General features: G+C 36.9%; 1 protein-coding gene across 15 annotated transcripts in view; it reads right to left on the minus strand.

The window, feature by feature from the left end:
• MAP7D2 (MAP7 domain containing 2) overlaps positions 1-26,197 on the minus strand; it is a 204,314-nt gene that overhangs the window by 55,737 nt on the left and 122,380 nt on the right. For 3 of the 15 annotated variants that reach the window (XM_007493442.3, XM_007493445.3, XM_056793324.1), the window contains exons 4-8: positions 9,325-9,445; positions 8,290-8,388; positions 6,181-6,291; positions 3,371-3,493; positions 1,153-1,295 (exon numbers count right to left, since the gene is read on the minus strand). In XM_007493442.3, coding sequence (XP_007493504.1) covers positions 1,153-1,295; positions 3,371-3,493; positions 6,181-6,291; positions 8,290-8,388; positions 9,325-9,445 — 597 coding nt within the window. Of the gene's footprint in view, positions 1-1,152; positions 1,296-3,370; positions 3,494-6,180; positions 6,292-8,289; positions 8,389-9,324; positions 9,446-9,562; positions 9,581-9,713; positions 9,846-26,197 lie in introns of those variants that run through there. The other 12 variants (XM_007493451.2, XM_007493452.3, XM_007493443.3 and 9 more) reach the window with 12 other exon arrangements.

Genomic DNA, 26,197 nt, shown 5'->3' on the forward strand with positions numbered 1-26,197 from the left:
GAAAATTAGGAAAAGAAATGAGTGATACAGGAAAATCATTAAAAAGAATCAATAGCTTAGTAACAGAGGCAAAAAAAATAATAAAGAAATTAATCTGTTAAAAAAATAGGTCAATTGGTAAAAGATATAAAAATCCACTGAAGAGAAGAACTTCTTAAAAAGCAGAATGGCAGAATGGAAAAAGATATACAAAAATGTACTGAAGAGAAGTTCTTAAAAGGTCAAATTAGCCATATGGAAAAAAGAAATACAAAAATTCAGGACTCTTTGTATATATTTATTTGTTTATTTGTTTATTTTAAAACTTTACCTTTCATTTTAAAATCAGTACTGTGTATTGGTTCCAAGACAGAGAGTGGTAAATAAGGGCTAGGCAATGGGGGTTAAGTGACTTATCTAGGATCACACAACTAGGAAGTGTCTGAGGCCACATTGGAACCCAGGACCTCCCATCTCTAGGCCTGGCTCTCAGTCCACTAGGAAAACTAGCTGTTCTCAGAAAAGGACTCTTTAAAAAATAGTATTGGCCAAATGGAAAAGAAGGTACAAAAGTTCATTCAAGAAAATCAGGTTTTAAAAATTAGAATTGGGCACCTGGAAGCTAATGACTCCATGAGACTTAAGAAACAAGAAAGGCAAAAGTATGGAAAATAGGAGAAAATGCAAAGTACTTTTTGATCCTCTCAATGGTCCCAGGAGAATTATTATCCCCCACTTCACAGAAGAAAAAACCAAGGCATAGAGGTCAAGAGATTTGCCTCTGGTTCCACAGCTAATAAGTATGTGAGGTAGGACTTGAACTCAGTTCTTCCTGATTCCAAGTTTAGCCCTTTATCCACTGTACCACCTAGCTGTCTCAGAGGAAAGAATACTCTCCACAGAAGTGATAATATGAAATTTATTTGGTTATTAAGTATATAATTGACAATTAGTCTAGAACTAAAGACAAAACTTGAAGGGACATAGAGAAAACTGGAGTGCTTGCTCCTGCTTTGAAGAGTTCATCATTTCATAAAATTCTCATGAAAAATACTGTTTAGAATAAAATGAATGAATTTTTCATGAGTGAAGTGAGACACTCTAAATAAATTGGTTTAAAGATACATAGATTAAACTTTACTGAGAGTGACCAAGGCTTGTTCTAAAACCTACCTGTCCAGACGCAACTGCTCCTTTTGTGGCATCCCCACCACCAGAGGTTACCATCTTCTTTCTTTCTGGAATTCGGGCAGGAGATGTCTTGTATGGAGACTTATAAGGACTACCTGGGGCTATACGAGGACAGATAGGGGAGACTACAGAGTTATAGTACAATAGTCAAAGCAATAGGAAGAACAGACAGAAGAAGGAGAAAAGGAAAAAGGGCACAACTCCATTACAACTTGGTACATGGCAACAGCAGTCTTAAAGGTTAGCTAATAGTTTTTCATGCTCCAAGAGATCCCTAAACCTATATAGGGGGGTTTATATGGAATCACTGTCATTTCATTTTTAACTGAGACACAGGTAATAAATAAAGTCTTCTGAAGGTTAACTTTTTTATACTCATTGAAATTTCATGCTAGAAAAAATTGAAAAGTATTTTCAAAGTGAGAAGGATGCTGGCTCAAATCTAGTCTTACCACTTGTTACCAGTAGGATCCTGGACAAGTTACTTAATTTTACTCAGCCCCAGTTTCCTCTTTATAAAATGAAAAGGGACTAGTACTAGATGGTTTCTTGGGTTCTTTGCTAGCTTAACTCTATGATTCTAAAAAGTTCTGAGTTCTTCCATTTTGTACTTCAAAGCCTTCCTTAGGGAAACATGTACATAATTTACTAAAATCTTCAACGGAACTGGATTTTTAAAAATTGCAGTAAAATTTGGTTGTGGGGCCCAATAGTTAAGTGTCTTAAAACCTTCAAAGAGGATAAAATAGTAGAGCAGTAAAACTAAATTTTAAGCCATAATCACTAAAGATTTTAAGACAACCTATTTTCATAGCTCCATAACTAATTAACAAGATTACCTACTCAAAGTGACATTTAATTTCTTCATTCTACTCAGACAGCCTAGCACAGCATTATAAAATAACCATAAGTGTGTCAAATGGTTTTAGTGAGATGATGTTTAAAAAAAAGTGAGGTTATAGCAGAGATAAGAAATCCCCAAATTCATCCTCTTCTATATGAAGCATTCAAAACAAATAGAACACTATCCTCTAAGCTTTCAGAAGATTAACCAGAATGTAATTAACTCAAGCTGTTTGCCTGCTGCCTCATTTTCCCAAAGCATATAGATTTTAAATACTACTAATAACATTCATGTGACTGAACCAATTAATTATTAATCTATGGCAAGAGCATGCTTACCTATAAGATCAGAAATTTTTAGTTAACTTCACATCCTCTTTTTTCATTATTAATCTTTATTATAAAATAGTATGCTATCCTAGTGATCTGTAGAACAGCTGGATCTCTAAAATTTAATTGGGAAGTTGAAGAAAGGCCAATACCCCATAAGTGACAAAAATGTATTCTCAGGGGTAAACATATTCTGGTTTGAAGTTTTCTTTAGGGAAAATTCAGAACTGAGACTGGATTTTCCATCTCAATTCTAAATCTATGAATTGGTTATGATCATGGTAGAGATTTTCCTCAAGAGACAAAATTGTTCATTCAACTATTTTGAAGAAATTGTTCCTATAAGTTGGCATGCCATTATCTGATTGAACTGAATGTCTAATAGAGGGCAGAGTCCTACTGGAGACCAGATTGTTATCTTAAACAGTCCATGGCACTGGTCATTTATGAACAATTAAACTCCAGCTATGGACTATCTTTATATTTCATGATTATCTTCCCTGTTACACAAAGAGCTCCACTCTATAGCTTAGATATAACTAGGTTGAGTTGACTCTCTTAAGTGACAATCACCTCACATTTATGCCAGTTGTCTTCAAAGTCAGTTTCTATTTTCTAGTCAAAAGCAGAATTTCAGGTCTAGGTTATTAGCTTTTCTTTTTGTCTTTGTACCACTACATTTGTACCTGCCCAGTAGGTGCTTAATAAATGCTTGTTGACCAATTAAATGTCCCTAAATGTAAAAGGTATACATTTACTTAGAATATAGAAAGGAATACATTTCAGTCTGTTTTAATTCACCTTAGCCTTTCTAAAGAAATGTGGTTACAACGACAACAAAAAAACGTTAGTAGGAAAAGAAATGTTAGCGTTAGCAGCTGAAGACATTGCACAAAACCAGGAAATGGGGAGAAGAAAAGCAAAAATTCACCATTAAGTGAAACACTTCAATCTCTTTTCAGCATTTTCCACAGCTTCTAGTTGTATTCTCACACCTTAATAGTCAAAACCCATCAGCCTGTTTTACCTGCGTCAATGGATTGTTCAGGAAGCATGAGTGTGCTTCGGGATCTGGCTAGGGAAGACTGTGTGGGGGTCAACAGACGCATAACAATAAAGTTTTCCACTGGACTAAGGTGCATGCGGTGGGCTGAAGGATGGAAGGAAATGAAATGAAAAAAGATATATATCTATATCTATATATATAAAAAAGAGAAATTGAAACCAAAAAAACCCCAATGAAATGTTGAAAACAATGTATGTCATGCAAATGGATGTTTCTGGAAATATAAAACAATTTGACAAAGCAATTTAAAGCCCCTGAAAATTAGGTTTAGTGAATTCCTTGATATTTACATATATACACTAAAAGTAAAATATTTCATACAAAAATAAACAATTATACATTACACAAAATAGATCTCCTTAATGAGAAGACTAAGCAGTCTGGAAAAGTGCATCAATTCTTTTGGGACATTACAATCTATTGAATAAAATTTATTACAGGACAATACTTGATTCACATCCTAAAATAAAACTGAAACCCAGAAAATTGTGAGTTTTTTACTGGAAAACCTAACATTAATAGCTGTGTAAATTAAAATTTTTTTAATGCATAAACACATATCCGTTCTATAAGAGAAAGTGGCTTCTAAAACTCATTTAAGACTTGTTTTATAAGATATTGTTGAGAAATAATTATGTAACACTTGTTTTTAAGACAATGGTGAATGAAAACTACCATCATGAACTTTTCCCACATAAACTGGATTTTAAAAAATCAAATGGAAACAATGCCATCATAGGATAGGACTGTATTAAAGAATACTGTATCCTTTCACTTTTCCCATTTAAATTAGACTTGAAAAATCATATGGAAAGTAGAAACTATCAACTCTCTGTTATCTACTTTAATGGAAGGAAGCACTATGAATAATTTAAAAATGCAAATAGTCCAAAAGTAATTTTGATTTGTAGTATATATGTTTTGGTGAATAAACACACACATTTTATAATAGCAGATTGTCTTTTGTATTATATATGTGTGTATATATATATATATATGTAAAATATATATATATTTATAAAACCCTAATATTTTTCATATCAGTTCTAAGACAGAAAAGTGGCAAGGGCTAGGTAATTGGGGTTAATTGACCTGCCCAAGGTGTCACAACTAGGAAATGTCTGAGGTCATATTTGAACTTGGGTCCTCCTGACTCCACTGTGATTCTGGCTGCCCCTCAGACTGTGTACTTGTTTTAAAACCCTTACCTTCTGTCTTAGAATCAATAATGTGTATTGGAGGTTAAGTGACTTTCCCAGGGCCTCTTGCTAGATAATGTTTGAGGCTTCATTTGAACTCAGGATGGACCTCCTCTCTCTAGACTGGTTCTCAATCCATCGACCAACCAGCTGCCTTTTGGAATGTCCCCATAAAAATACTAATTTCTTAAGAAGGATGTGACAATGACAATAGTACAGTAGCAAGTAAATTATCCTGGGATTAACCCATGGAGATAACTGAGAGTTGAGAGTAGATCATAAAATGGACACATTTACATATTAATTCACACTAAAGAAAGCATGGATTTATCCCTAACTTACAGCACCAAGTAAATGCTAGCAAACATACAGACTAGGATTTCTAACAGAATGACTGTGTGCTTCATATGCTTCATAAATATTTTCACCTCCATGTCTTTTAGAATTCCATCTTCAGATGTCTCCTACACTATAGATCAGCAGTACTGTGTCATACCCAATACATCTAATAGAAATTCTAACACAGGCTCCAAGGTGCAAATTTAATTGTAAATTCACTGATAAGAAGAAGTAGAGGGAGAACATTTCTGGGAAGATGTTATTTGTCCTTTTCAGGGAACAAATGCTATCCTTATTCCCCCTCCAAGGCATCTTGCATGCTAAATATTCCATCAGAAATGCAATGCATAGCAGATTACACCCTTTGGGATGACAGTTGGTTTTTGTTTTTAAGTATCATCATCACCCAATGTTGTAGGGTTTATCTTCTCTCCCTATCCCACCCTATAACCTTCATAGCCTGAGTGAGCAGATTTTATGGCTATTTTAGTGCTTTATCTGAGCCCCTAGGAGAAAGCTGCCCCCACAACCTGAATGAGACAAAATGCCAAAGTCCTTAGATCTTTGATTCAAAGCATACCTAAAAAGGGCACCATAGATTTTGTCACACATCTGGGTAACTAAATTTGCTCACTGCCAATAGTTAGAGCACCTGAAAATGCTGCCTTCTTTTGAAGTTTTTTCTTAACTAGTTCTGAGGTTTCTTCTCTCACTTACTAGGGAGCCTGGTTTTTTATCATGGGAAATTGCAGTGGCCCATTTTGTCAGACTATGTTACCACCCAATTCTAAGCACCACAAATCTCAATGATTCCAGCATTTCAGATTCCCAATACATATCAGGTACGGAAGTCCTTAGTTACTGGGTCACATTCCAACTTGCTTGTAAATTAATTCCTAGAATTAAGTTATGCAGCCACTAGGAAGAGTGGAATGAACTCGACAACCAGGAGAAAAGATCAATTCTTGTTGCCACTAAATCCCTTCCTCTCAGTAAAAACTGGCCACCCCATTCCCAAATCAGCCCCTTCCCCCCCCCCCAGAAATACAAAGTTTAACTATGTCATAATATGATAACAGAGTTATATGCAAAGGGCCAAGAGGTTTGGGGGGGGGGGGATATCTCACAAAAGAGATAATTCTAAAAAGGTGCATGACCACCCAAGAAAACATTTAAATGTTCTAAAGAAAGGGAAGTGGGCCACAGAGAGCCCATGAGGACGTATTCACTTGCCTTTGTCAGACGAATTTGTAATTGCTGCTGTAGAGGAAGAGAGACGCTTACTGATGGGTGAGTCCAGTTGCTTTGGAAGATTCATTGTAGAAGCTGAAAGTTTATCATGTGCTGGAGAGAGATGCATAAAAAAGTTTATGTTTATATTACAGAGCAAGAAAATAACAAAAGTTTTCTTTCCTAGGTCATCCCGATCTTTGATGATAATAGCTCTGAAACAAGTGAACTATGTATTTGTTACCCTAGAACTCCAATTGCCCTAATTTCAAAAATACAGCCTCTTAACCATTATAGTAGAAGATATAAGATTTTCTTTCTTCCATTCTCAACATTTCAATTTTACAAAACTAAAGCTATATATCCTATGTTTCCTTGAGGCAAACTCAAGCTGCTGTGTGCTAGAGTTAACCTTGGAATCAGAGAAATCTAGATTCAAGCCCCTATTCTCCCTTCATATAGCTTGTGACCCTGGGCGAGTGACTTAAACTTTTAGTACTCACACAGTGCTCTGAGCCTATCATTTCATGAATAGATGCCAATCTATATTGGTAGAAGGAGCTTTCTCACCAGGAGTCCCTATACCAGTCAAATCACAGATGCCAACTTTCTAAAAAAGGATCTAACAGTCTTTTTCATAGTATATTTAGAAACAGACAAAAACCCCATATGGGGTTATATTATAATTATAAGTCTTATCTAAATTTAATTGCCACTGAAAAAAATTCTGTAAAATAAAGGGGGGGGGGGGTGGCTAGGTAGCCCAGGAGATAGAGGGCCAGTCCTAGGGTCAGGAAAACCTGAATTCAAATTTGACTTCAGATACTTCCTAGCTGTATTGATCCTGGACAAGTCACTTAACCCCAACTGACTAGCTCTTGTCATTCTTTGCCTTAGAACTGAATATTGACGAAGGATTTGGGAATAAATAAATAGAAATAAAATGAGCTTCACTCAGTCCTAGAAAAGCTATCTCATCCAACAACCCTAAAGCTTGGGAAATTTGGGATGCATAGGAAATTGGGAAAATTAGGAACAGGCTTCGGAATTCCTTTTATTACAAGAAAATCATCAAAAGGATAATCCAGAGAATCTTGCATCTTAGTGGTCAAGATTCCTTGGTTCTTAACTGTTATCTCCATTAAAACTAAGTTTTGGTGGTTTCCCAGTAGGGATTTCTCTTGTTCTGCCTACAACATAGCCTAAACCTGAGGGGAAACTCTCAGGTGCTATAATTAACCCTGCTCATCTATAGGTTCTTCCTTTGCTCCTAGGCAACAAGATGATCGGTGATGATTTGCTTTAAAAAAGGGGGTGGGGCAGAGAACTCCAAACTTCTATTTCTGTTCATGTAATATGACCATCTATCTGCATTGCTGATAATTATTGTGTCCTCCCTTCCCATCCCCCCCACAAGTCCTTTTTACCAGCAGCAAGTTTACTCCCATTTCCTAAAGAAGCACTTTGAATGGAAACAAAGGTATGCTAGTTCCCACCCCTGTTCTAGACAATGCCAATCTGTCAGCCCTTTATGGAAAACAAAATGCCTACCAGACAGATACTGAAACCAAGGACAATACCAGAATATGAATTTGCAGTCTGCCAACAGCATTTCTGTTGATAAGGTTCTCTGGCCATCCATACCTTCTGCCTTACCTACTGCCAAATCTATCCCAGTGACACAGATGCTCTAGAGCACAGGCACCTTCATCTACCATTCTGTACAAATGAAATGTTTTCGAAGTAGAAATAATTTTATGTAGGTTACCCTCGGCATTTTTTAAGAAACTATTATTCAAAGAGGACGGACTCAAACAGGCTCAAACAACATCCACATGATCACCAAATTGACTAAATTGTTTGGGTCTGGAATGAGTGGGAGCTAAGAATGAAATGTGTTAACTTCGTCCAAGGAAGGCATGCACTGACTTCAATATGACAAAACAATAGGGGACAACATACATGTGAGATATAGTTCTAAAAAAAAAGTTACACAGCATCAGACTAAGATGTACATTTAAAAGGTGCATAAGACAGATAAGGTTGGTGGATGACAAAGTGACTGGAAACAGTTATCACACAACACCATGGCACTGTGATGCTCTGAAATACCATTGGAGTCATCAGTAGCAGCAGCAAAGGTCACAGGGTCTGGAGGAAGGGTGCTGGTCGATAAACCTAGAACAAGGGGTGGGGTATTTTCTGATTCACCTATATAGCAGAAAATCAGAGCAAAGAAAGGTGAAAAATAACCTGGTTTTACTTTATCACTGTTGTTTCTTTAAAAAAAGAGAGAGAGAGAGAGAGAGAGACAAAAACAAATTTATCAGAGCCACTAGAAAAAGTAAACAAGAGTTTGCTGTTTGTTTGTTTTTTAATAATAGGGTTTTCTTATTGGAGAATAACAAAATAGCCCAGACTTGTACTATCAAAAGTTAAAAGTGCTTACTCCAGAAGAAGCTATACAATGCATTTACAGCCTATTAGTAAAAGAAATAAGTAACATATTCGAAGAGATAAGTATTTTAAAATGCAATCATGTTTCAATTAGGAGATTTTTTTTAAAAAGCTACCTTTAAAGATGATCAACTTTTAAAGAAATTAAAACTGTCTTGGAAACTTGAAAGCTAACAAAATGACATACCGTTTGCTTTAAAGCAAATCAAAAGACTAACAAATAAAGGAGGAAGGCGATAAGACCTTTTAAAATGGCGAATGCATTTTTAATGGCACAGTGCCTGGCACACAGTAGGCACTTACAACAATTTTTGTCACCTCATGAACAGTAGACCCTAATCATTAAAAACATCCATAGCCCCACACCTGCTAACCTGAATCTTTTTTTTTTTTGCTGGTAAAATAGGTTACTTTAAGCATTCTGTTCCCCTTTGAACAGTTATCCTTGATCTCTGGCGTCCGATCACGATTTTAAAAAGGCTTTAAGAATGAGTGATCCATCTTCTCATGAACCAATCTCAACAGCGATTCCTGCAAGTTTAGTAACTGCAAGGCTTCTACCTCTCCAGTGGACCCAGCAGTGGAAAATACCCCTGGAACCATGCAGTAAAGCAACCCCGGCTATCGCTATCAGGGCGTTCCATTCTGCAGGATCTGCAATGCAGACAAGACAGCCCCGGCTTCACTCACCATCCCTTTCCGACGAACTGGAGCTGGGAACCAGCGCTCCTCCCCAGGACCACCGCTTCTGCTTCTGCTCCAGCTGCTGTGCCCGCTCCAGGGACCGCCGCATCATGGCTTCTAGGCGTTCCTGAGAAGTTGATGTAATAATAAAGAAGTCAAGGCGGGGGTGGGGGACTGAGAGCGGGTGAGTGTGTTGGGGAGGGGAGGTTGTTGGGATGAGGAAGAGAAGATGAAAAACAAAAACCTCTCCTGTGGCTAGCTGTTCTTAATGCTTAAGGAAGGAAAAGAATGGGCTTTTCTTGGCTCAAGCTGATGGATACCCCGGACAGTTGAATCAAAAGCAATCTGTGGCAGAGGACCAACTCCCGGGGACTGCCCGTACCTAAACCACCTACCTCCAAAGAGAGCTCTTTCTTTTGTCTGCAGAATCCAGAGGTCAAGAGAAAGGCCTAAGTAAATAACCCAGAGCTGTATCTTTGCTGAACATCTAGTCCCACTGGGGGAGCTGCCACTGAGCTGCTCTGGCCTTAATTTGTTTAAGAATAATGCTTGACAAGCATTAACTCCTTCTTGCCCATCTACCACCCCATCTACTGGAGCAGTCCACAGCTGGGATGGGGCGGGGGGGGGGGGGGGGGGGGGGGTGTCTCTGATGCACTCAGGAAAGAGGTGGATCACCAATTCAGGGCTGGTTGGGGGAGAACAGGAAGCAGTCTATTTTGATTTAGGTGAAACATAAAAATATTGCTCCCCTAAATTCCTACCACAGAAGGAGTTTTTATGACCTCGATAAGAACTTTGATAAGAGATGGATGAAGTAAGTGAATTCATTCTGTAAAGGAGAAATCTGCTTTACCAATAACCAAAATGAAAAATGACTATTTTCTACTGCATTCTGCATTCGATGCTTCATATTTAGTTGCCAGGGGTTAACATTTTATGTTTTAAAACTGAGCAAACCTATCATCTCTAATCCCCTAACCCCCCCCCCCCACCCACCCAGAACAAAGCACCCAAGGATAATCATTCTGGTTTTACACAGAAGCAGTTGGTGAATTCCAAACAAATCCAAAGTACCCACCTATGTAGAAAAGAGAAAACCAAAAACCTCTTCAGAAATAAAAATAAGCCAGAGAATAAACTTTTTTTACTCTCAAATAAAAAATATAGCAATCATGCACCAAAATAGGATCCAATCCCACTGTTACCTTGGGAAAGCCAGGGAAGAGTTGAGCTCAGAAGCTGGAAGCATTTCCTGGAGTGGCTCACAAAAGCTGCTGCTCTAATTATACAAGCCAGTCCTGCCTCTTTTCACATATGACACTGCAAATACTCAATTTCTCTTCTGGCCCCAGGTTTGGGACTGTGACAAGAGAAAAGGTAACTTCAGCTGTTCCACCTTCCCAGACACATGATAAACTAAAGCATGGGGCTTTCCAGGAACTGTGCACAGTGGGTAAATCAAGCATGACACCAAAAGTCAGACTAGAAAAATGCTATTTCTATTTTCTTAACTGGAGAGGAGAAAAAAAGACAACAAAATCAATACAATCATTTAGCTAGGTGGTTCAGTGATTAGGATGGCTAGGTGGCACAGTGGACAGACTGCCAGGTCTGGGGTCAGGAAGATTAATCCTCCTGTGTTCAAATTTGATTTGAGACACATACAAGCTATGTGACCCTGGGGAATTTTATTTAATACTGTTTACCTCGATTTTCTCAACTATAAAACAAGCTGGAGAAGGAAATGATCAGCCACTCCAAGTATCCAAGAAAACCAAACACGGGATCATGAAGCATTGAGACATCAATGGATAGAGTGTTGGGCTTGGAGTAAGACAGAAGTTCAAATCTTACCTGGGACACTAGCTATGTCAATCTAGACAAGTCAATTAACTTGTCTGCTTTGATTTCCTCAACTGTAAAATAGGGATAATAATAGCACCTTCCTCCCAGGGTTGTCGTGAGGATCAAATGCAATAGCATATGTAAAATGTTTGTCAATCTTAAAGCACTATAAAAATGCTAGCTATTGTGATTATTCAGTCAAAGGACTAGAACACCTTAGAATCCTAAACTAACAGGGCTGGGAAGAATCAGCTTTCAAAATGCATTTTAGCCTTCAGTAAAATGAAGGTGAGAGAATCATAGGATATCAAACTGGGAAGGGCCACTGGAGATGATTTTGTTTAGGGGTTCTTAGCCTATTCTGTGTCATGGATCCCTCTGGGCAGTCTGATGAGGGCTATGGACACTTTCTCAGAATAGTTTTTTTTAAGTAATTGAAGAAAATGCCCAATTTTAGTAAGAGATTAGTGAAATAATTCGTGAAAGTATTTCCCCCCTTAAGATGTATTTTTTAATTTAAGCTCACATACACGTGAAATCTATCCATTGGCCCCCTGATGTCCAGTTTAATAACCCCTGAGGTAGTTTAATCACCCTCATTTTTATAGAGGAAACAAATAAGTCCCATTCGTGGATATTTGTGTTTTTGGTTTTTGTCTTTTTTAGCTGATAGCCAATGGAAAAGAGGCATATATTCTGTACAACTTCAGTTCTTCCAAGGCTGTTTCTTCCGAAGAGACTGGACATCTCCTGGAACAGGTGATAAAAAAGGGGTGGGGGATGTTTTCTCCTTTAGTTCTCTGCTTTGAGTACATTATTAAACTCTATTACTTACTTCATCAGTTTTGGGTCTGGAAAGTTTATATTTGGAGATTTCTCTGAGAAACAATTGGCAGCCAGAGACTCATTTCCCATGGGGAGATTACAATGAAACCAGGACTGGAAACTACCTGGCAGAGAGAGTCTTAGCAAAAATGCTCAGGCTTTCGTTGTACTAACTTCCCTTTCTCTACCATTCTACCCCTGGGACATCGTCCCTGAAGATTAGAGCTGGAAGATGCAGGCAAAGCACTGTGGGAAGTCTGCTTTACTGCAGAGTTACTGCAGCCTGTAACACCTGGGTTCAAGAATAAAGGAGAAAGAAGAAGCAGAAGGCCCTTCTTCCAGAAATTCCACTATAATATTTGTGATAATCACCAGTAATAACTGAGAGAAAAGGATCCTTGGGATCCCAGGTACTTGGCTGGCTGCTGGATGTGGTTAGACTCTTCACTCTAGAGCAGGGAGTAGCAATCTATGGCATTACTATCAACACAGAAGACAGTTTTGAATGATATGGCCAGGACAAGGAGAAGACTGGGAAGAGAATTGGGTAGTAAAGGGAAAAAAGAGGAGGAAATATCAGAATTGGCTTCATATCAGGGAGGAGTCATCTGAGCTTTGAAGGAAACCAGAAATTCTAAGAGGCATAGGTGAGGAATAAATTAATTCCAAGAATAAAGGAAAATCTGTGCAAAAAAGAAATCTGCACTGTAAGAAATGATGAACAACTTAATTTTGGAAAAACATGGAAAGACCTACATGAAATTATAATGAATGAAATGAACAGAACAGAACCTAAAGAAAATTTTATACAGCAACAGAAATATTGTTTGAAGAATGGCATGTCTATGTCTACTTCCAGAGAAAGACTGATAAATTGAAAAAAATAAGCAAGACATAGTCATATATATCTTTTTGTCAAATAATACTTTCTTTAAGGGAGTGAAGGAGGAAGTTAACCGGGGATTTTAATGTAACAAATAAATGAATAAAATTTAAAACAATTTTAAAAGAAAGAAATGGAGATGGGAGATGGAAAAATCTTCTATTTGTCAAAGACACATGAAGAAGTCCAGTCTGGGAGGCAGAGTCAAGATGGCGGCCTAGAAGGAGCAGAAGTTCAGACCTCTGAATACCTTTCCTAACTGATCATAAACTGAATGCTCCCAAAGGACTGAAAAACAAACTTAACAACAAGACAGAGCCAAGGAACCCTCCTGCTGGACTTAATTCAAAAGGTACAACCCCGAAAAGCCGGAATCCAAGAACACTCAGGTTTAAGGGGAAGACAGAAAGAAGGCCCCAGGACCAATCCCCCCTCCCACCCAGAGCGCTGAGACTCCCAGACTCCAGTGGCAGCAGGAACTTCTGGGCGGGCAAAGGTGCTGGTCTGAAGGGCATACCTAGCAAGCAGGGCTGGCCAAGTTCAGAGCATCCAACACAGATGGCGGGGAAGGAGCTAGAGAGAGAGCATAGAGCTGGCAGCCTGGCCAGAGCTGTGGAGATCCCCCATATTTGCTCCAGCCTTCCAGGAAGTTTTGGACTCAGAGCACACCCATATATTATGGCACAATCAAATGTAATATACTTTTCTACTAGCAGCAATTCAATGATCCATGGCAATCCAGAGGAATTATGAGAAAGAATGCTATCCACATCCAGAGAAAGAACTGTGGAACCAGAAATGCATTAGAAAAATATAGGATCAACCATGTAGTGTGATAGGGATGTGATTGGGGTTTTGATGTTAAAAGTTCACTCTACTGCAAATATGAATAACATGGAAGTAGGTTTTGAACAAGGATACATGTATAACCCAGTGGAGAGGGAAGTAGAAAAGGGGAGGAGCATTATTCATGTAGCCATGGAAAAATATTGTAAATTAAAATTAAAAAGAGAGAGAGAGAGAGAGAGAGAGAGAGAGAGAGAGAGAGAGAGAGAGAGAGAGAGAGAGAGAGAGAGAGAGAGCATGGGGATTACCAGACCATGAAATGATGTATACAAAGTGCTTTGCAAACATTAAAGGACTAAATGTCAGCTATTAGTAAATTTTCTATTGAAAAAATAATAATAAAATCCTCCCCCTCCCCAGAAATGTAGGAAGGGCCTTAGAAGTCATCTAGTATAAGCCCCAGATTGTACAGATGAGGAAACTGAGGGTGAGGTGAAATGATTTGAACAAGGTAATACATGTGATTACTTGGGAAAGCTGAGTTTTAAACCAAGGCTCTCGAAATTCAAGTCTCGTGAAGGCAGTTAGTTGGTGCAATTTATAGAGTGCTGGGCCTGGAGTTAGGAAAAACCTGAGTTCATTCTTCACTAGATGATCCTGCACAAGTTGCTAAACTTCTGTTTGCCTCAGTTTCTTCATCTCTAAAATGGAGATAATAACAGTACTTACCTCCCAGGGTGTTGTTTTGGGGATCAAATGAAATAATAATTGTAAAATGCTTAGTTAGCATAGAGCCTGCAAAGAGCTTAGCATAGAGTGGGAGCTCTATAAATGGTAGCTATCATTAGCTATTCATTGCCACTATACTTTGTCTTACTATTGGCAAAGTCCCTTCTCTTCAATAAAGGCCCCCAAATGGCTATCCTGTATCCTACTTTTTTGCTCAACTTGTTCCCATATAAAGGTAGTATTGGGTAGTAGAAAAAAAAAGAAATATCAAAAGAATTGACTTCACGTTCTTGGCTCTGACACTTAACAACAATGTCACAATGGCAGGTCATTTCACCTTTTTAGGTGTCAGTTTTCTCATCAATGGCAATGTGATTGTAATGAAATAGTACTTTGCTCTAAGAAATGATGAAGAGAATGATGTCAGAAAGAACTAGAAAGATCTACATGAACTGATGCAAATCGAAGTGAACAGAACCAGGAGAACATTGCACATAGCAACAGCAATATTATATGATAAACATTTATGAATGACTTCACTGTTTTTAGTAATACAGTGACCCAAGACAATCTTAAAGGATTCATGATGAAAAATGCCAGTGAAAAAACTGATCACGTTGTAGTCAGAATATAGACCAAGGCATGTTATATTTCACTTTATTTCTTCACTTTTGTTTTGAGTTTTTTTTTACAAAATGAATGTATTACTCATGTAGAATCTATATCAGATAGTTTGATCTCTTGAGGGTTGGGGAAAAAAGAGAGAAAAGGTGAGAATTTGTCTCAAATTTTTAAAAAAAGGTTTAAAATAGCTTTTTATCATGTAACTGAAGGAAAAACTAAGCTTTCTTATTAAAAAAAAAAAGACCTTCCTCGCCCACTGTACAAATGTACAAAAATAATCTTGTCAATGTACATTTATATAAAGATAGCAAAAGTATTCCTGATGAAGGGAATATCTATCCCCTTACCAAGATTTTTCCTGCTTCTGACAATTTATATTTGCATAAAAAGAATACAGATAATATAGTCTTTATCTGATCCAAGTATCTGATTCATTTCTAAATCTGTTGTTTTGGTATTTTTTCCATAAAAACATTGGAAATGGCAAATTGTCAGTGTTGAAGGAGACTTTAAATGTCATATAATACAACTTCTTTCCCAATGCATGAATCCATTCTATAATATCCAAGGAAATAGTCTTGTTTGCCTGTGCTTCTTCCTGTCCTGCCTTCTACTCTCTTCCCTTCATTTTTTTAAACCCTCACCTTCCATCTTAGAATCAATACAATGTAGTGGTTTTAAGGCAGAAGAGCAGTAGGGGTTAGAGTTGACCTCCTGTCTCTAGGCCTGGCTCTCAATCCCCTAAACCACTCAGCTACCCCCTTCTTCTTTCCTTCATTTTTCAAAGAGGATGCCTCAGTGATTCTCTGTTCTTTTTTCTAGCTCTCTTTTCTATTTTTGGTTACCTTATTCCAAGCCCGCCCTCCCCTGGCCTCCTTCTCTTCCACAGGGGGGAGCTGATTTGGGGGGGGGACTTGCAATAAATATACATTAGTCATGGTTATAATTTTTAGAAACTTTTATATGAAGCTAAAAATCTACCTTCCCTTTTAACCTTTCCTATAATTTTTGCCAAATGATCTGAGTGACATGCGACAGTCCTTTAAACATCTGAAGATGTACAGATTACTAAAAAACCCTCATCTTTTTTCACATGAATTGCCCTTTAATCTTTTTGAAAAATTAGCATTTTATTGATTTCTGCTGCTTGTAAGATGTAGGCATTCTGGATACAGCCCTGAATTCCCAGTGAGCCTTCCCTTGCTAACAAAGAAAAACTATCAAGCAAAATGAACCAAAAGAGGGACCACATCTAACAGTGCATACAACTTGCTACACCCAATCTCCTACCTCTTCAAGAAAAGGAGAAAGAGGGAAGTACATTTTGTCATCAGCCATTCTCAATAGATGTTTCCACAATTTATTTCCTGTACTACTAAGAATATTTCAATATACATCAGACTTTTCTTACTGTCATTGACCTCCTTGGGGGGTACATACCCAGCAGTGATTCAAAGCGTATGAATAGCTGAGTGTCTTTTCTCATATAACTTCAAATTGCTTTCCAGAATGGCTGGACCAATTCTTCATAGCTTTACCAAACAGTTTTATGAAGTACCTGTCTTCCCACAACCCTTCCAAAACTGGCTATTTCTCTCTTTTGTCATATTTGCCACTTTACAGGGTGGTTTTAATGTACCTTTCTCTTATCAGAAGTGATTTTTGAATAATCTTTCAAATAATCATTGACAGCTCAGGAAAACTTCAAATTTCAAAATCAAAATGTGTTTGCTTACCTATTATTAGTAAATTCCTCATTGATTTTGCATTTTTGTTGGTTCCCTATATTTCTTGGGTATCAGACTTTTAACCAGAGATATATGATACAGAATTCCTCCCCCAACTTATATTTCATTGTATTTTTCCCCAATTGTATGTAGAAATAATTTAAAACTTTTTTTTTTCAGAAATTTGTGATTCAAATTCTCTCTCTTCCTTTCCCCCTCTTCCCAAGATGTCAAGAAATCTGATATAGGTTATATATATATATATGTATATATATATATATGCATATATATCTGATATAGGCTTTGTGTATATATATGCACAATACATATATCTATATTTGTGAAAGAAGACATATCCCATATACAAGAAAAAACTCATGAAAAAGAAGTAAAAAATTGTATGCTTTTATCTGCAGTCAGATTCCATCTGTTTCTTGTATGGCAGGGGATAGCATCATGAATCCCTTGGAGTTGTCTTAGAACTTTGCATTGATGATAAGAGTGGAGTTATTCACAATTGATATGATACAGAATTTTTTACAAAATCAATTGTTAATTTCTTTTGTTGTCCTAACTATAATGATTTTATTTATGTAAAAGCTTTTTAATTTTGTATAGTCAAAATTATCAGATTTCTCTCATAATTATGCCAACATCTTGTTTGGATACCAATTTCTGCCGTTCGATATGTTAATTATTCCTTTTGTCTTTAGGCAGATCATCAATAGAAATTCTCAAGAGAACAGGGTAGAAGACAGAACTAATCAGGGTTGTGCTGGTAAATGTTTAATAAGGGCTCTGAGGGAAATTTGGGGATCAGGACAGAAAGTGGTTAATAGTGGAAATTGAGTGAACACACAGATTCCATATTGGAGCTAACTCAGTTCCCTTTTTATTAAATTATGGGTCTAGTCCATTTTCTGCCTTATATTCAGTTGTGAGAATTGTGAGAAAACCCTCATTGTATTGTTTGAACCTAGCCCTTTGTGGATAGGAAGCTAGACCACCTCTACCTATTGCTTAGGGACCCTAAGGACATAGGTAACCAGAAACCCAGTCAGACCCAGACTGATGGATTAAGTTTTCAACTTAATGAAGCAACTTTATGTGTCTTATCTGAAAACTGACCCAGTATTGATCGATCAGTTATTGTTTCCATGTTCCTTTGATTGTATACAGATACTTGGTGGGGAATGGAATAGTTCTCTTTATGAATTCAGGGAATTTCACTCTCCACTACCCCCCCACACCCTTTGAACATGGAAAGTCTTCCTGATCTTTCCTCCAGTTGGAAATCATATTACCTAATGTTGCATTGTATCCTTTTAATTAATTGGCATTATTTGATTGTTTTTGTCTGTCTCTCCCTGTAATACAGGTCCAGCCTGAAGTTGAGGAAGGGACCTAGTTCAGATCTTTTGGGCAATTGCTAGGAATTGCTTAATAAATCAATATGCTCAGAAGATCAAACCTTTATTTCCTGTCATTCCATTTCCCACAGCTCTCCAAAAAAGGAATAAATGTGTTAAAGTTTAATCTTTATTATTAACATTTTCTCGACCACTTTCTTAACTCTAGAAAATCAGCAGAACAATAAATCAAGTGCTGAAAGTTGTAGCTTTTGCCAATTGCCAAGGTATAATAGTCACAATATAAATATAACAATTGGCTCTCACAAATAAATAAATGGCAGCTGGCTCCAGCACACCTCTAGAACCAACAATTTTGCATGTTTTTGAAGAATCACGTCTGCAGATGGATATCTACTTGTTAAATAACATTTTTGATAACCCCAAACATGTAAATAGTTATTAATATAAGTAATGGTACTAGCACTTACCTCACATTTGTATCTGTGAAAAGCATGAGAAATTTTGTCAAATGCTTTCCTGAAATCCAGATATAAATTTGTCTACAGGATTTTTTCTCCTAACAGTCCGGTCACTTTTTCAGACTCACTCTTAGGGAACTTGTGATGGTTCCCACGGATCACTGCTTCCCTTCCTAAGTGCTTATAAATCAGCCATTTAATAATCTGTCAAGACTTTTTTTTTCCTCTTTCTGTTTAAAATTCTTTCCAAGGAATGACTTGCTGGGTAGGCAGGGGATAGGAGGGTTATATTTGGATATGATGATGAGGTAAAAATAAAAGATTTTATTTTGAAAAATCTGTTATAGCACAGTAACAGGAATATTATATAATGATCAACTGTGAATGACTTAGTTATTCTTAGCAATACAATGATCCAAAACAATCCCAAAGGGCTTATGATGAAAAATGCTCTCCCCATGCAGAGAGAACTGACTGAGTTCAAATAAAGATTGAAGTATGCTATTTTTCGCTTTATTTTCTTCATATATTTTTGGTGTGTTTTGACATGTCTTCTTCCACAACATGACAAATATGGAAATATATTCTTCATGACAGCACATGTATAACCTATATCAAATTTCCTGCTGTCTCAGGGAGGGGGGAAGAAAAGGAAAGAAGAAATTTGGAACTCAGATTTTTAGAAAATGAATGTTAAAATTGTTTTTACAAGTAATTGGGAAAAAATAAAATATTTTTAAAAGAAAAAAGAAAAATTGGTGATGAAATTTTTGCTAGTGATATAAAGCTCATTAGTTTTTAACTTGTAAAATCTACCTTTAAACTATGAACTTCTCTTCTTGAAAGTAAGTCTTCTGCCTGTCTTTGCATCTCCAGTGCTTATCATAGTGTGTGGCACACAGTAGGTCCTTGATAAATGCTTGTGGATTGACTCACTTTTAAATAACTGGGTCATTTTCTTACATTCAAACCTTTGGCTCTTCTCCAATGATACCTAAGAAAAAACTGATGGTGGTTTAAAAATCAGACCTACAGATTTTACATACACACACGTATGCACACACACAGAGCACATAGTAGGCACTATTTATTTTTAATTTTTAAATTTTATTTAAAAATTTTTCTAGATTACATGTTGATATAATTTTTAATAATCTTTTTTTTGTTGTTGTTTTCTCCATCCCTCCCATTCTTCCCTCTTTGACAATATGGCAGGTATATAATATAGGGTAACATGATAGAGGACATACATAGTGCATATTTCACGTTTAGCATGTTGTGAAAGACTCATATCACTTACACTAGAGACAAATTCATGGATTAAATAAAGTGAAGAATGGTATATGTCAATCTACATTCAGACTCCATCAATTCCTTCTATAGCAGTGGATAGGATAAGATAAGTGGATAAGGTCACAAGTCCTGAGATTCTTGCATTTCTGATAATAATTAAGTCACTCAGAGTTGATCATAATACTTTATTGGTGTTACTTTGCACTGTTCTCTTGAATCTGCTCACTTCATTTTTAGTGTGTATGTGATCATCTTGTTCATCATTTCTTATGGCACAATAGTATTCCAAAACAAGCATTTACCCTAGCTTGTAAAGCCATTTCCCAACTGAAGTACATCTGTTCAGTTTCCAGTTCTTTGACTGCAAATGGGCATTATTTGAATGCATTTTATATATAAAAATTCTACATACTATACCATCAAATTATTCTGGTCATGCTTTCTTTCCTTCACAATCTTAATCCCATATTGAACCAGTTGAACAAAGCATTGGGTGGACACTCTCATAAGATTCTTTGTGTCCTCATCCTTCATGTATATGAACACTTACCTTCCATCTTGGAATCTGTACCATGAATAGGTTCCCTGAGGCCGAAAAGTGGTAAAGACTAGGCAAAATAGAAGTTAAGTGTTTTGTCTGAGGCCAAATTTGAACCCAGGACCTTTTGTCTCTAGGCTCCATTGAGCCACCTAGCTTTCCTCCAACAATATTCACTTTCTGCTAATCCTCAATCCCTACGGTCATTCCCACCATCTGTTATCTCTGCTCCTATCCAAAATTGTTGAATACTTAAGATAAATCAAACAATTAATGGTTCCAGCACAAATCTTATCTAACCTCAACTATATCCCAAAAAGATAAAAGAAAAAGGACTTATATTACAAAAATATTTATAGCAGCTCTTTTTGTGGCAACAAAGAATTGGAAATTGAAGAGATGCCCATCAATTGTGGAATGGCTGAACAAGTTGTGGTATTTATAGTGTTAGAATATTATTGTGCTATAAGAAATATAGGGGGGTGGTTTCAGAAAAACCAGAGATAATTTATATGAACTGATACAAAGTGAAATGAACAGAACTGGGAGAACATTATACACAGTAAGAGCAACATTGAAACACTGATCAACTATGAAAGGCTGTCTACATCTATATCTACACAATCTTATGATTTTTCAAAGTTAATAAATAAACAAAAATATTTGCTCCCTAAAGAACATTTTTGGATACCTGGATACTTGATACAAAGGTACCACTTTTTGGATACATATTCTAGGGATATGGGATCATAGGTTTTTGGTGGGGAAGATTTTTTTTAAGTGTCTGGTGGATTCAAATTTGATGAGGATTAATTCCCATTTCTGCTCTTCCATTATTCCTGATGTCTACGCACCCCCAACTATTTTCATATCATTGTCTAGAGACTGTGAGTTCTCAGAGAGTAAAGACCATATCCATGTAACCATTTGTTCAACCAGTCAATCAATCAACAGACATTTATTAAATCCCTACTTTGTGCCAAGGCTTTGGTAATTTTGTGTTCAGTTTGATTGAAAGTGACTCCAGATCTCTTTCCAGGCAAGTAACGGTTTCCTCATGACATTTTACTAATCTAATCCATTGTCCTGACTAGCACTAATGCTAGACATTGGAGACAGTAAGACAAAAATTAAGTAGTCCTTGCCCTTAAAGAGTTTATGTTTTATATATATATATGTGTGTGTGTGTGTGTGTGTGTGTACATACACATATGTACATATATATATATATATATATATAAACTGTATACATGTGTTAATATTGTTAATTCAACCCACTTCTAGTATGCCCTATTGTGTACAGAACTAGACCCTGGAAAATGTCAGTTTAAGTAAGGTACAATTTGTCCCCACAGTAGAATTTACAATATAGTAGGGGGCAATTGGGTGGTGCAGTGGATAAGGTATTAGGCTATAGTTAGGAAGACTCATTTTCCTGAATTCAAATCTTACTAGCTGCTTTAAAAAAAAAAAATTTGCTTTCTTCATTCAGATGTACTTTTTTATACAGCTTCCTCAGCGTCATGAAGACTAACTGCTATCTATGTTCGGCTTATGGTAGCATAGAGAATTTGAACTTATAAAGTTTGCTACTTTATACTTGAACACTACAGTGGTTCAAAATCTTTCAGTAGAAGAGGTCATCAAAAGCTCTCACTTTAACCAAAGAGAACAAATATTTAAACCCAGGGCAGGGCTTAAAAGATTGAAGCCATTGCTTTTTGCTGTCCTTTTCAAATGGTTTAACTTTGAAAGAGAAACCAAAAGGGAGGGAATTTTTTTTTTGGCTACATTCTTTACATTAATCTCTGGGCAAGTCACTTAACCTTGCTTGCCTCAGTTTCCTCATTTGTAAAATGAGAAGGAAGAAGGAAATAGCAAACTACTCCAATATCTTTGCCAACAAAACTCCAAAAGAGGTCATGAAGAATGTCTGAAAAATGACTGAATAAGGAAGCTTAAGTATTAATAGACAGTTATTGTATAATTACAATGTAAAATTTGAATATATTCTTGCACATCATACATGATATTGCATGGAAAATACATTCAAGTAATATAAAACAATGTGCTGTGTGAAGTCTAAGAGAAGAGAGTATTACTGATTGATGAGTGAGGGAAGAATAAGGGAAGCTTTAATGGAGGATGCACGTTTTGAACAGAAAAACAGGAAGAGGAGGCATAAAATTATAGGCATGGAGAATAGTGTGAGCAAGAGGAATATCTGGAATATACAGAATAATCCAGTATGGCCAGAAGCACAGAATACATGGAGGGGAGTAATAAGATAGAAGGCTAACACAGACTCATAATTAGGCCCTTTTAGATAATGAGTTGATAAGCCACCACTCGTTAGCATAGTGATTGAATCCTATTATTCTTCAATACACAGATGGATTAATAAAAATTAGAGGCCCAGGCTGTGCATAGAGTCAGAATGAGGTCTTATGTGCCCAAGACCCCTTAACAAAAGCCTATTCTCAGATGTGCAGTTCAGGTTTTTATTGAAAGAGCTCATTTGAGAGAAGTGATGTGCTATATGCCCCTGAAGGAATGATGGTCCTAGGTCAAGCTTTTTTGCCCAGATGGAGTGAAGATGAGGATGGGAGAGAAAATTTGTTAATTTCAATGGAAAGGGGGCATCCAGTGAGTAAACTATCAGTATAGGCTGGCAACTATTTTGCAATTTATTATCTTATAGAATTGTTTTGGGATACTGAGTTTCAGTGACTTGCCCAGGGTCATACAACTAAATGTGTCAGAGGTGGTATTTAGAACCAGTTTTTTATTACTGTATTTTATTTTATAAATAATACTTACATATTTATTATGATTATATTTATATTATATAGAATTTTATTATAGAAATATATAATAATATTAACTATATTTTATATTATATATTTCATATGTTAGTTTTATGTAGGCATGCCTATGTTATATTTTAATATATTGTTTTAGATTATACTATATATTTTCTTATCTATTATATCATAATAAATAATAAAATATAAAATTTGTAAATATGAATTATAGTTATGTTTCTATATTGTATTATATAAATATAATATAATCATATAATAACAAAATAATATTTTATTACTATAAGTTCTTCTCTAGCGAAGCAAAATGATAAAGAATAGAAAACACTAGTTCTACAATTAGAGAATCTGGATATAAATCCCACTTCTGACACAACCTGTATGACCAAAAGCCCTTATGCTCTTTGGGACCTTAGTTTCATCAGTAAAATAAGCTTGGGTAGCTAGGTGGTACAGAGATTAGAGTGCTAGGCCTGGAGACTCATCTTCCTGAATTCAAATCCAGCCTCAGACACTTATTAGCTGTGTGTGCCTGGACAAGTCATTTATCCCTGTTTGCCTTAGTTTCTTCGTTTAACAAATGAAAAGAAAATTGCAAACCACTCCAGGATCCTGGCCAAGAAAACCCCAAATGGAGTCATAAAGAGTCAGTCATGACTGAACAACAATAGCAACAAAATGAGGATTCTGGAATATATCAGAAGTGGGACTTGCAATCCTCTTTCTGACTATGAGGCCAAGCCTTATATTCTCTAAGGTGCATTGGCTCTCACACAAGGTTATGATTATTATCCCATTATGCAGATATCTGAGGTGTGATCAGTTATGAACCTCTGACATCATTTTCCATATTTATGCCTTCCTCTCAAAGTGGTGCCTCTGAGTATATGTGTGTGTGTCTGTGAATAAACATATATATATATAACATATATATATATATTTTTTTTTTTAACTCTTACCTTCCATCTTAGATCCATACTGTGTATTGGTTCCAAGGCAGAAGAGTGGTAAGGGCTAGGCAATGGGGTTAAATGGCCCAGAGACCCACAGCTAAGAAATGTTTGGGGTCAAATTTGAACCCAGGAACTCCCATCTCTATCCTGAGTATATTCTTGAAATGCAACCCTATGGGAAGAATGGAGGCATTCTCTCAGAACACCCATTTTCCACAGCAGCTTCACAGGAACCTTCCCTCTCCCTCTGTTACAGAATTAGCTCATCACAATGTGTTTTGACCTTTTATGCAAGATGGGCAACTCTAGTTTATTCTAGACCCATGACGGCAAACACATGTGTCCAAAAGGGCACACAGAACCCTCTCTGTGGGCATGCATGCAGTTGCCCACCAGAGTTCATTACTAGGAAGCCAGTGGGACTCGGGAAAGAGCTATTCTCCCCTTCTCTATGAGGTCTGAGGACATTCCTCACTTCAATTGTCCCTCTGTCCAGAAGCCCAATGGGAGTGCTTCCTCCCTCCCCTGTCTGGGTTAAGGTGGGAAACAGGGGGTGAGGTGGGGGACATGGCATTATACTGGGACTGTGGGAGGGGAGAGCAGGGTACTCAGTATTGGGAGTGGGGTGGGGCCAGGTGATCTGTCTCTAAAAAGTTCTAGACACTTCCCCAATACTCCAACAAAAGAAGCTGGTGAAATGCAGAGAGGAACCTGTCTAGAAAGTGAACTGGTGGGTTAGCTGGGTGGCTAAGTATAACAGCATAAATCAAAAGCATTAAAAGTCATATTGAGTACAAATTAAACTTGGTTCTAGAAGTTTTGATAAGGAAATTCTTCTCTCCTGTCCATAGAAAAGTAGAGGATTCTAGATACAGAATGTCTGAATACATTTTCAGATATGGTCTCAGTATGAATGTTGTTCTGCTTAACTGTTTTTTCTTTCTAATAGGAAGGGATCTGTGAGATGGGGAAATTCTGGTCCAAGGGTTCATAACCTGAGCTCATTAATTTGTTTTTAACCATTTTGATAACTGTATTTCAATATAATTGGCTTCCTTTATAATCATATGTATTTTATTTTATGCAATTGAAAACATTATTCTGAGGAGGTCATAGGCTTCACCAGACTGCCAAAAGGAATCCATGACACAAAAAATTTCTTGGAATAGAAACTTAAAAAGTAAGAATTAAATACTAAAGGGTAAAAAACAGGGTATAAATCAAGGGACTGACAAATCAGATACCTGAAAGTGAAAATAATTGGAACTCTACTAAGGAAAGAATTGCTCTCCATTCCTGTACCTGGATGGTGACTGGTGATGTATCACAAAGTATCACAAAGTATCAGGATGTTCCTAAGGAGGTTAAACTATAGCTTTCCATTTTACCTCAGTTTTTAAAAAATAAAATATGGGGCTATGGGAGGTCCTGGGTTCAAAGGGACAAGTCACTTAACCCCCATTGCCTAGCCCTTACTGCTCTTCTATCTTGGAACCAAAACAGGGTATTGATTTGAAGATGAAAGGTAAGGTTGGTTTAAAAACAAAACAAAACAAAACAGAAACATAGTAATATAGTAGATCCAAGGCAATTCTGAAGGGCTTATGACAAAGAATGCTACCCACCTCTAGAGAAAGAATTATTGGAGTTGGAATGCAAATCAAAGCATACGATTTTTCACTTTAGTTTATTTGTGTTTTTATTTTCAGGTTTTAGTTTTAAATGATCCAAGGTCAAATATGGGGAGGGCTAACTTGCCAGCAAAGGGTGTGGAAAATACTGCAGGTACATACCTACTCCTCCAGGGATTCTGGGAATGGGAGCAGGTGGCACAGAGAGGCTGGCTCTTCATCTGGTTGCTATGCAACCAGAAAAGCCATGCTCTCAAGCTCTCCTCCATAGTCTGTATGTACAAAGGAGGAAGTGAAAACACTTCACAGGCTTCTGTTCTATTTGTGTTTGAACCTGCAAACAAATTGTCAAGTAGGTTAACTTTTTCCCACCTTAGTGGAAGAGTAAG

The sequence above is a fragment of the Monodelphis domestica genome, chromosome 4 (assembly GCF_027887165.1).
Source record: "Monodelphis domestica isolate mMonDom1 chromosome 4, mMonDom1.pri, whole genome shotgun sequence".
Classification (NCBI taxonomy): domain Eukaryota; kingdom Metazoa; phylum Chordata; class Mammalia; order Didelphimorphia; family Didelphidae; genus Monodelphis; species Monodelphis domestica.